The following is a 12,506-nucleotide window of genomic DNA, read 5'->3' on the forward strand; positions in this document are numbered from 1 at the left end:
TCCAAGGTAACAAATAGCCAACCTCAATAGATAATCAGTTATTGCAGGTAGCTTTTTTCTTGTAAGAGTACATTTACTGTTTGGAGTTCAAAGAATTCATCATGCTGTTTCTCCATATTTTGTTGTTCACCTGTGTCACATTTGCTTCAGCAAAAAGTAAGTATTTATTGATCTTAGAAGTATCCAGACTATATGGTACCACTAATTATTAATAACTGTCTGGTGCTGAAGATAGTTATATGCAGTAACACTCTATAGTTACTTGGAACATGAAAACTTAGCATATATTATTTGCCAAATTAGCACCTATTTTTGTACATTTAAAAGAATAAGAATTTTTCCTACTACTAATGAATGTTATATTTTGTAGCCCACAAATGTTTCATTAAATACTAATGGTTCATCAACCTCTTTCAGGGAAGAAAAAAAATTTATATTTTGCCTTTTTTAAATACACATTTTTACTGCTAAGAAATCCAGTCAATATTTAGCTAACATTTTGTTGTTTTCTATTAGCTGCATTTCAGTAAGTTACTTGAAAGGACCACAGCTACAGAATACTGCACAAAGAAATTAAAACTTTTAAAATTTGGATATCTTTTAAAATGTTATTTAAAATTATATTCCTTGGGTAAAATTTTACGAGCTGAATCTTCAAACTATATAGGACGCCGATTTTCCTTTTCGGAGAATTAGTTAACTTGCCAAATCTGCCTGCTACTTTTTCTCATGAAGTTAGTAGGTGTAATACTTTTTCTGTTGCTTCAGAAAATTGTCAGTCACATGTGATTCTAAATTTAATTATTGATTTCCAGGTTTTGGATACAGTATGATTGACCTTCAATATCTAGAGACTCTGTTTAATGTTCAAAGTTCATACAAATTACTTAGTATGATATTATGCACGAACCATATTGGTGTAAGTCCTATTTGTTGAACAACAGTTCCTAGTGTCTTACACTGCTGGCATCATAAAGATGTTTACAATATTAAGAACATAATTATCTTTCCAAATAGAACACAGCTTCAAACTAGAAGTTCCATAGATTGATTATATGAAATGGAAAAGCTGCTTGCTTTAATATATATCTTCTGACTTAAAGTATTAAAAATTCTTGTATTTACAGTTCCTGGTGTTTAAGAAGGCTGACTTAATCATCATTGCACCTCTACTTAAATCAAGCATAACTGTTGCCCATTATTTACTATCCAAACTTGTAGTGTAGAGTACTATGTGGGAAAAGCCCTCCTATATTTCCTCATTCACAAAATTTCATTGCAGCATGAATTAGGATGCATTGTTTTCATCTGACATTTGAAATAGGTCAATGAAAACCAATGCCGCACCCTATCTGTGGTATCATCATACAGAAAGTTTATTTATCTTCCAACAAGAAGTTGCTTTGGGCAGTAAAGACCATGTCATATTTGCATATACATTAACACTCTCCAAACAACTGTAAAGTGATCACTGTAAAGTCTGTGGCACAGTCTACTTCTCATTGTACCATATTATTAGTGGTTCTTCCTGTCCATTTGTGAATATAGTGTGGGAAGAATGATTGGTTAAATGCTTCTGTGGATGCTGTAATTAGTCTAGTTTCGACATGATCCTTATAGTAATGATGCATAAGGTGTTTTGGTGTATTGCTAGATTTCTCACTTTATTCTGGTTCTTGGAAGTTTGTAACTACACTTCTGTAGCATAGCTACACCTTATTCTTAGGCATCTGCCAGTTCAAGTTTTTCAGCATCTCTACAATGCTCTCCCAAGGCTCAGGCAAACCTTTTGCCATTTGTACTGCCCTTCTTTCCACACGGTACATTCAATTGCTACCGGTGTTTCATACAATCATTGACTCAAAGGTATTTGTGAATCATTAAAACTATTCCATTACTCATAATATTACCAAAGCTAAGTCAAGTTCTTCCTTAATTTCCATGTTGACTAGCTTGTTAGCAGCAACTTGTAAATAATACAAATATTCTTGACTAAATTTTTTTGATACAATGTTGGTACAGTGTTCCAGCAAACATGATGCAACATTTCATGAGCAGTGGCAGCAGATTTAGCTATAAATGGATTGCATACCATTGTTGAAAAGGGCCGTGGTGGATGTGCAGGGATGGGGTGTGGGGGGTGGAAGATGACATTGCAACTACTAGCAAAGCTGCCCAGCACAATGGTGATAAAGTCGCAGTGATGTAGGCAGCAACAACATCAGCGGCAATGGTAGCACAAAATATCAGCACTCCTCAGTTACCAGTATTTCAGATATACAAAAAACAAAGTAAGTTAGTTATTTGATTTGCTATCTTCTACAACTTCATGATTCATTGTATTAAATTTCGATGGTAAGGTGAAAAACAGCTTAACTAGTCTACATACACATTCACATCTATACTCTGCAAACCATTGTAAGATGCATGGCAGAGGGTACATCCCATTGTACCAATTATTGGTGTTTCTTCCCATTCCCTTCACATATGGCATGTGGAGAGAATTATTGTCTGAATGCCTCTGTGCATGCAATAATTATTTTAATCTTCTCTTCACAATTCCTGTGAGACTGATACATAGGAGATTGTAGTATATTCCTTGACTCATCATGCAAAGCTGGTTCTTCAAACTTTTAGACTTTCTCAGGATATTAATTAAAACTTCTGGGCTAAGAGGCCATGGTTGAAAAGTAGAAATTCTTCCTCCTCAAGTTTCATTGCCAAATGTGAGAACCATATTCCAAGGTGAGCCAATGACTGGCTGCTAGGCAATGAAGGTCACATTTATATAGAGCTCATAGAAGGCGCCTCCACTTGTCACGTGCTGTCAACAGTGAAACTATCTCTGACTGAGATCATTACCCTTGATCAAAAGTAATCAATTGTCACATCATTGGTACAAAGTCAATCATTATATTTTATCTAGCTTTAGTCCTTCTTCTTTTCTGTTAAAATTATTGTGGTGTTAATAAATCTCTATAGCTTCTCTGTACATATGTGCATAATAATAATGCAATGTCTTAGCTAGCAAGCTTGTCTCACTAAATTTTATTTCATGATCACAATCTTCAAAAACATGCTCGGCTACAGCCGATTTGTCAATGATTTCCAGATGACAGTTCCTTTTGTGTTTGGTTAGGCAGGTATTAACACTCATTTCCATTGTTCCAATATAAACCTTCCCACAACCACATGGAATTTTATACATCCCAGGTTTTGCAAAAGGGTGGCGTTTATCTTTCACCAATCTTAAACATTCACAGGTTGTTTCAACCAGAAACTTGGCCAGAACTTTCCAAGTACTTTATGTAATATTGTGGATAAATGGAAGAAAAACTTTCCCAGTTGATGATTGTTGTTGTTGCATGTTTTGGAAGACTTTTCTTCTGTGATGGAGTGCTTGATCTATCTCATTATCAGTGTATCCACTTTTCTTAAAAGCTGTTCACAAATGATTTAATTCCTCTTGTAAATAAACTGACTCACAGATTTTATTTTCTCTGTTAACCTATGTTTTAATGACACCTCTCTCTTGACTGGGATGATGGTTCAAATTCTTATGGAGGTAATGATTGGCTTGTGTATCTTTCCTATATACCTTATGACCTTGAGTCCCACCTGCCTGTTTAATTACTGAAACATCCAAAAAATTAAGGTGTCCATTACTCTCTGTGTCCATACCAAATTGTATCTTTTGATTAATACTATTTAAATTCACTCAGAAACCATTCAGTTCCCCTTTACCAATACTGCATATCACAAAAGTTCCACCGCATACCGATACCTTTGCAAAGGATTTTTATTGGCTGATTGCAGTGCCTGATGTTCAAAAAATTCCATAAAAACTTTATCAACAATTGTACTTAGATGACTCCCCATTGGCATCCCTTCAATTTGTTCTTAGAACTCATTATAACACTGGAAATAAGTCGTCGATAGGCAGAGTCAAAAAAAAGCTACTATATCAGTGGGAAACGTGTCACCTATATGAGAAAGAGGTTTGTTAATTGGAACCAGGGTGAACAGGGATACCACATCAAAATTGACAAGGCTATCACTTCGGTTGACAGTGATCTCCTCCAATTTTTTGATAAAGTGCATAAAGTTTTTTATATGATAAACAGTTTTTCCAATACGTTATTGTAACAAGGAGACAAGATATCTGGCCAATTCTTGAGTAGGGGATCCAGTAGCACTCATATCATTCTCAGTGGAACATTAGGCTTGGGAACCTTAGGTGGACCATATAATGAAGGAGGGTAAGCATCCATTTCCAAAGATATTTTTTATCCTCTTTAGGGATGGAAGACTTTTTTATAAATCAAAGAAAAGAATATTATCAAACTTACTGCTGATAAGTGTAATGCTACCGCTGTGTTGAAGAGTGGAACTACCACAGGAAGAAACTTCTTCAATCCTATCACTTATAAAAAGTTGAAAAAGGACCCTACAATGAAAGTGTTAACAGCTATCAATTGATTAATAAAAAATTCTTCCATCCCTACAATCAAACAATGGAAAAACCAGAATGGAATGTAACAATATTATGAGAAGGAAAGTCTAATGTTCCACTAAGATTGATAGTGAGTGCTATTGGATACCCTACTCTAGAGCTGGCTAGACATCTGGCCTCCTTGTTCAGCCATATATTGGAAAAACTGATCATCATATTAAAAACTGTATACACTATATTGAAAAATTGAAGGAGAGTACTGCCAGCCCAAGTGATATCCTTGTCAGTTTTGATGTGGATCCCTGTTCACTGTGGATGTGATTAATGAAGCTCTGTCTTACATATCTGATATCATTCCCACTGACACAGTAGCTTTTTTTAGACGTTGACTATCCATGACTCTACAGTAAATTGTATATTTGGATTAATACTTTTTAAATGCACCAAGAAACCATTCAGTTCCTCTTCACTGTGATTCAATATCACATATGTGTCATCCACATACTGATACCTCTTCAAATGACTTTTATTGGCTGATTGCAGTGCCTGGTGTTCACAAAATTACATAAAAATGTTAGCAATGGCTGGACTCCGTATTGCCACTCCTTCAATTTGTTCATAGAATGTTGATAACATTTTTATGGAATGTTTTGAATACCAGGCACTGCAACCAGCCATTAAAAGTCCTTTGAAGAGGTATTGGCATGTGGATGACAACTTTTGTGATACGGAATTATGGTGAAGAGGAATTGAATGTTTTCTTGATGCAGTTGAACAGTATTAATCCAAAGATGCAATTTACTGTATAGACAGAGAGTAATGGACAGCTTAATTTTTTGGATGTTTCAGTAAGCAAACAGACAGATGGGACTTTGTGTCATAAGGTATATAGGAAAGATACACATAGTGACCATTACCTCCATAAGGATTCGAACCATCATCCCAGGCAAAAGAGAGGTGTTAGTTAGTTAGTTAGTTAGTTATATTACTTGTTCCATGGATCATGAACACGATTCTTTCGTAATGATGTGGAACGTGTCAAAGTACAAAAGATTCATTTATCCCAAATAATCTTTGTTAGTCTTATATACAGTACAATTGTTAATACTTACTGTATTTCTTTAGCCTATGTCTAAAAATTCATCTATGGAGTAGAAGGAGTTGTCATTCAGGAATTCCCTTAACTTACTTTTGAATGCCGATTGGTTGTCTGTCAGACTTTTGATATTGTTTGGCAAGTGACCAAAAATCTTTGTGGCAGTATAATTCACCCCCTTTTGTGCCAATGTCAAATTCAATGAACGGTAGTGAAGGTCACCCTGTCTCCTAGTATTGTAGCTGTGGACTGTGCTATTAATTCTGAAGTGATCTGGGTTACTAACAACAAATTTCATTAGGCTGTATATATATTGTGAAGCTACTGGCAATATCCCTAATTCTTTAAATAATTGTCTACAAGATGATCTTGGATGAGCCCCAGACATTATTCTGATAACACGTTTTTGTGCAATAAATACCTTCTTTCTTAGTGATGAATTGCCCCAAAAGATGATTCCGTAAGAAAGCAACGAATGAAAATATGCATGGTAAGCTAACTTACTGATATGCTTGTCTCCAAAATTTGCAATGACACTAATAGCTTAGGTAGCTGAGCTCAATTGTTTAAGTAGATTGTCAATGTGTGTCTTCCAGTTTAAATTCTGATCAATACAGACACCCAGAAATTTTGAACAATCTGCTTTAGCTAAAGATTTTCCCCCACACTCTATATTTATTTCCGGTGTTATGCCTTTCCCTGTACTGAACTGTATGTACAGTGTTTTTTCAAAGTTCAATGAAAGTCCATTTGCGGAAAATCACCTAATAACTCTTTGAAAAACATTATTTGCATTTTCCTCAGCTGATTCTTGCTTTTTAGGCTTGATTACAATACTTGTGTCATCTGCAAAGAGAACCAAGTTTGCATCTTCATGAATATAATTAGGCAAGTCATTAACATATATTAAAAACAATAAACATATATTAAAAACATTAAAAACATTAAAACATTGGTGGACAGAGCCAGTAGAATCTGTGCATCAGTTTATTTGCAAAAGAAACTAAATTGTTAGTGAACAGCTGTTAAGAAAAATGGATACACTGATAATGAGATGGATTGACTACTCCATCCCAGAAGAAAAGTCTCCCAAAACATACAAAAAAACAACCGTCAGCTGGGAAAGTTTTTCTTCCATTTATCCACAATATTACAGACAGAAATGGGAAAGTACTGAGCAAGTTTTTAAGTTGAAACAATCTTCAGACTAACCAAGAAGATGAGTGAATGTTGAAGATTGGTGAAAGATACATGATACCCTTTTGCAATCCCTGAGGTATATAAAATTCTGTGAGTTGTGGGGAGGTTTATATTGGAGGGGGTGGGGCAAAAAATAAAAAAATGAAAGAGAGAGAGAGAGAGGAAAAGAAGAAGAAGAAGAAGAAGAAGAAGAAGAAGAAAAGTGTTTGTACCTGCTTAACTGAACATCAAAGGAATTGTCATCTGGGTCACATTGACAAATAGGCTGTAGTGGGACATGTTTTTGAAGATGGTGATCGGGAAATAAAATTTAGTGAGACAAGCTTGCTAGTTTAGAGATTGCATTACTACACATGCATGTACAGAGAAGCCATACAGATTTATAAACACCACAATAATTTTAACAGAAAAGAAGAAGGCTTAAAGTTAGATTCAATATGGCAGTTGACTTTGTACCAACGAGGTCACAATTAATTAGCTTTGATTGAGAGTAATGATATTTGTCAGAGATAGTTTTACACTCAACAGCATATGATGAATGATGGTGCTCTCTATGTGCTCTGCATAAACAGGACCACTATGGCCTAGCAGTTAGTCATTGGCTCACCTTGGAAGATGATCAGCATTTGGCAATGAAACATCAAGAGGAAGAATTTCTACTGTTCGGCCACAGACTCTAAGCCTGAAAGTTTTAATTAATGAAGATGACAGCCATAATAGCCTACACATTATGATTTCTTGGGATAGTTTATGCCTATCTTCAGTTCCTCCAGTATCTCTGTGACACTCTCACATGGATTAAACAAACCTGTGACCATTAGTGTTGCCCTTCTCTGCATATGTTCAATATCCCCTGTTACTCCTATCTGGCAAGAGTCCCACACACTTGACCAATATTCTAGTACCCGTCACATGAGTAATTTGTTAGCAATCTCCTTTGTAGATTGATTGCACTTCCCCAATAAACGGAAGTCTACCATCTGCTTTACCCACAGCTGAACCTATGTGATCATTCCATTTCATATCCCTACAAACTGTTACATCCAGGTATTTATATCAGTTGGCTGATTCCAGCAGTGACTCATAGATATTAGAGTCACAGGATACAACTTTTTTTTTGTTTTGTGAAAAGCAAAATTTTACATTTCTGAAATTTTAGAGCAAGTTGCCAATGTCTGCACCATGTTAAAATCATATCAAAATCTGACTGAATATTTATGGTGCTTCTTTCAGGTGATTTTAATATTAATAATGTCTGCACGGTCATCAATGTACAATATGAACAGCAAGGGTCCCAACACATTTCTCTGGAGCACACATGTGGTTTCTTCTACATCTGACAACAACTCTCCATCCAAGATAACATGCTGTGCCCTCCCTACCAAAAAGTCCTCAGTCCTGTCAGAAATTTCACCTGATATCCCATATGACCATACTTTTGACAATAAGTGTAGGTAGGTACAGTACCGAGTCAAGTGCTTTTTGGAAATAAAGAAATAGTGCATCTACCTTGTTGCCTTCATCCAAAGCTTTCAGTATGTCATGTGAGAAAAGTGCAAGTTGGGTCTCACGTTACTGATGTTTTCGAAATCCTTGCTGGTTAGCATTGAGGAGATCATTCTGTTCAAGATTATTCCTTATGTTTGAGGTCAGAATATGTTCTATGATTCTACAACAAATTGATGCCAAGGATATTGGACGGTAGTTTTATGGATCACTTAAACTACCCTTCTTGTGTAAGCATGTGACCTGTGCCTTTTTCCAATAACTGGGTATGGTTCTTTGTTCAAGGGATCTATGTCAGATTATAGTCAGAAGATGGGGTAACTCAGTCACAAATTCAGTATAGAATCTGACAGGGATTCTGTCAGAGCCTGGGTCTTTTTTTTTCAATTTTAATGATTTCAGCTGTTTCTCAACACTACTGACCATAATAGCTATTTTGTTCATCTTTGCAGTGGCACGAGGATTAAATTCTTTGCAGTGGTACAAGGATTAAATTGTCAGAGTCCTTCAGGGTTTTCCTCTGAAAAGAAACATTTGAGAATGGAGTTAAGCATTTCAGCTTTTTCTTTGCTACTCTCAATTTCATTTCCTATCTTCTTTACATATGACCAGAATTTCTTTTGGTTCTGTGAAAGATCACTTGACAATATTCTGCTATGGTAGTCACTGAAGGCATCACACATTGCTCTCTTGAGCATCTCTCATTGAGCATCTCTCTATCTATAGAGAGTTATAGCTTCACTAATCACTTCCATTTAAGTACCTATTCATCCTCAGATTCTTCTGTATCACTCTGCCTATCTAGTTCCATTTCACTGATTGTTTTCACTAACTTTCCTTATTGATATATCGTGTGTGTGCAGATGGTAGGTAACTTTGGCTGTTACATTTGATGATTATCCATTCTTACTTCCATCCAGTCAACTAGAGCCTTCTTTTTTCTCAGATAGAACTATATTGTATTTTGGCTCCTTAGTAAGAGTTTTAGATTAGGTATGCTCATTGATGCATGCTAACTATTTTGAAGATGTGACAAGTATGACTTAAATCATAATTTTTAGTTCACATCTCAAAAAAATAAAAATACAACATAGAAGCATTAGAACTAACAATAGATTCTTTTTAATGTAATTAGCTCTGGTGTAACTCACATTAAATACAGAATCTCATTTTATGATCTAGCAAAGAGGTATCAGCAGCAAAATATCATCAGAACAGTTGAGCTTCAATATTGACTTTCAATTAACTTAGAAGGCTCATACTGTGCATGTCTACATGTATCTGTACTTTCTATTTCTCCACCCACACATTTTGATAGCTCACTGATATGTGAACTCCTTGTCATATGGTCTTATAATTACTTATGTTGTCAAAAACGAAGTAATCAGACTGATGCGCAAAGTTCGTATTAAGCAACTATGTCATTGCCTCTTTATCAAGCTGAAGTTTCACACAAATATTAAATTCTACTTTTAAGGGGTTTGCCTTCGCACCAGGTTGACCATTCATTGCACTAGGGGCAGACAAGAAATGTTATCTTGAGAAACAGTCAGGAGAAAGCCAATATCTTGTATGAAATAATATCTTTAAAAATCTTCAATAAAATCCCCCCAGTGTGCTTGGTCCATGGCCTCTAAGATGTTTATAAAGCTAAGATTTATAATGGTTTCTGTAGTTAATAATGTTGATGTCATACATGGGTCATACAGAAAGTAGAGAATATTTTGGAATAAATAAATAAAAAAGCAAGATCTCAACACAAAATCTTATTTACAAAGTTAGATTACCACACTTTATTTTTCAATGTAGTCAGCATAACTGTCAAGGCACTTATTGTAACACAGGACCAGTTTTTTTTTAAATTCATATGTCATACTCTTCTACCACCAAATACCTGAGCCACAGGATATCACTGATTATTAAAAGTCTTCATTATTTGCAAACTGTTTACCAACAAAAACCCATTTAGTTTCAGGAAAAAGTGAAAATTAGTTGGTGTCAAGCCAGGGCTTTAAGGGGGGGTAAACAAAAATTTCCCACATAAGATGCTGGAGTTCTTGCTGTGCTTGAGCCAATGCACCAGGCTGTGTAGTGCCATGAATACCTTCCCCAACAACATTCCATGTCACAGAAAAGTCAGCCATTTCACTATCACCATAAACAATATTTATTTGCTTATAACTTTCCATAGATCAAACATTTTGTACATCCATAAAACAAGTGGCACTATACATTTTGCATTTGGCAGGATTTTCTGTGGGCATTGCTGTTTGAAAAGGTTACAGAACAAAGAGACTATTGCTCAGCAACGAAACTTGGCTCGCAAAAAATTGGGAAAAGATCTAACTGACATGCTTATGACTGCAGCGATGGAGATTGGCATTGGGTGTGGTACACAAGTGCTCTTTACATTCTGGATGACCCTCATATTTTAGGTGTATTGATACAGAGATTCTGCTTGCTTCAAATTTTTGTCTGTTGCATTTAAGCTAGTGTTTTCAAAGTCAAAGAAATTTTATTTTGTTTGACATCACAACAATGTATCAGCTCAGAGCAGTGAGAAAGTTTGAGGTTAAACAATAACTTATGCACGCTACACTTCTTGTGTAACTTCTTTTTTGCCCATAAAAACAATGGAACATAACTAGAGACTGATACATTTATTTAGTTTGTGTCTCATACATTGGTAGATTTACTAAAATTACCCAAGAGAGTAATACCTTCCCATTTTATAAATATAGCAACAGAATGTCATGGTGGAAGCTTTTTTTCGTGGTTGGTGCACTCAGCATTTACATGCACAGAGAGTTCCAAAATTACACCAACAAACTCGGAGGGTATGTAGAAGGTGTCTTGAGGAACAAAATAAGGGTAGGAACTCACATTTGGAAATGTCATTCAATGATGCTACAGAGTGTCAAAGTTATAGATGTCATCACATGTATATTTGTATGCATGTATATATAGGTGATTCCTTGATGATGTCACAAACTTTCAGGCTGATAGAGAGGGATAAATGTATGAGTTTGAGGGACTCTGGTCTGGAAACAAACAAGTCAAAAGTTATAATCAAAAATTGTATTGTGGAATACTTCTGCCAGTCTTGCTGTTGCTAAGATTGTAAGGCAGGCAACATTCAGATGTGGTAGCATGAACCAAAACAAGAAAAACAGGTCCAGTAAATATGGGCACTAAAATGCATGCATACTTTAGGAGTTACGAGCAGTTGTTCAGTAGGGGAGATGTGTTTCACAGATGTGAAGATGAAGAGGTGCTTGTAGCTCCTCAGGTATGGATTTTATAGCCCATGTTTACCGGAGAGGTTTTTCTTATTTTGCCTACTCTACAGACTTAGCAACAAATGTACAGTTACATGTATTCAACTGCCTGAGGTATCAGAATGATTTTCACTTATAACTTTTGACTGGTTCATTCCCACGTCAGGGTCACTTCCCTCAATTTCATACACATTAACTTCTCTATCATTCCTAAAAGTTCGTAACATCATTGCAGAGTCACTCTGTATGTACATACATATACAGGTGCTGACACCTATAGCTTCAGCTCCCTGTAACATCATTGGGTGACATTTCCAGACATGGGTTCCTATCCTCAAGTGCCTTCTACATTCCATCTAAGTTTGATGGTGTAATTTTTAAGCACCCTGTATAAATTTTCCTAACAAATTAAGGAAATATTTTGCATTAAAGTGGGCGTTATGAACAGAAAACTATCACAGGAATTGTTAAATGTCGCAGTAAACTTTTTGTTGGTTGCATTGTGGTACTAGTTGAAAGTTGAGCACTGGTCTACACTTTCACTCATACATGGAATACCATGACAGTAAACTAATTTTGATACTGTTTCATTACTTTATTGATCTGTGTAAGTCTTCATAAGTAGATTACGAAATAACACCACATGTAACAATATCCAACAGGGAACAAGGCATGGTATTTGATGCCAGATGATGGAGGACATGGAATTCATCTTGTGAATATGCTACATAAGGCCACAGAAATTGATGAATCTAGTATTGTGTCTAATGTAACACTTTATCTCTATACAAGGTAAGTGGCACTTCTTGCAGCCATACCTCATTTTACTTCATGACACTAACAGTAATGCACATTTACCTAACAAATGTCAACCAATTATTCTAGCTCACAAAAGGTTTGGTATTTTCTGAAAGAGAGCTTGTTCATGAACCATACAATACTATGGGTGGTTTTGGATTCCCAATTTTTGTAA

The 12,506-nt window shown here is 35.6% G+C and overlaps 1 protein-coding gene across 1 annotated transcript in view; it reads left to right on the forward strand.

The window, feature by feature from the left end:
• Positions 1 to 12,506, forward strand: part of LOC126356029 (phospholipase A1-like) — a 109,527-nt gene continuing 97,021 nt past the window's right edge. The window contains exons 1-2 of the mRNA XM_050006683.1: positions 1 to 156; positions 12,196 to 12,325. Coding sequence (XP_049862640.1) covers positions 102 to 156; positions 12,196 to 12,325 — 185 coding nt within the window. The 5' untranslated portion in view covers positions 1 to 101. The remainder of the gene's footprint in view (positions 157 to 12,195; positions 12,326 to 12,506) is intronic.

Source organism: Schistocerca gregaria, chromosome 3 (genome assembly GCF_023897955.1).
Source record: "Schistocerca gregaria isolate iqSchGreg1 chromosome 3, iqSchGreg1.2, whole genome shotgun sequence".
Classification (NCBI taxonomy): Eukaryota; Metazoa; Arthropoda; class Insecta; order Orthoptera; family Acrididae; genus Schistocerca; species Schistocerca gregaria.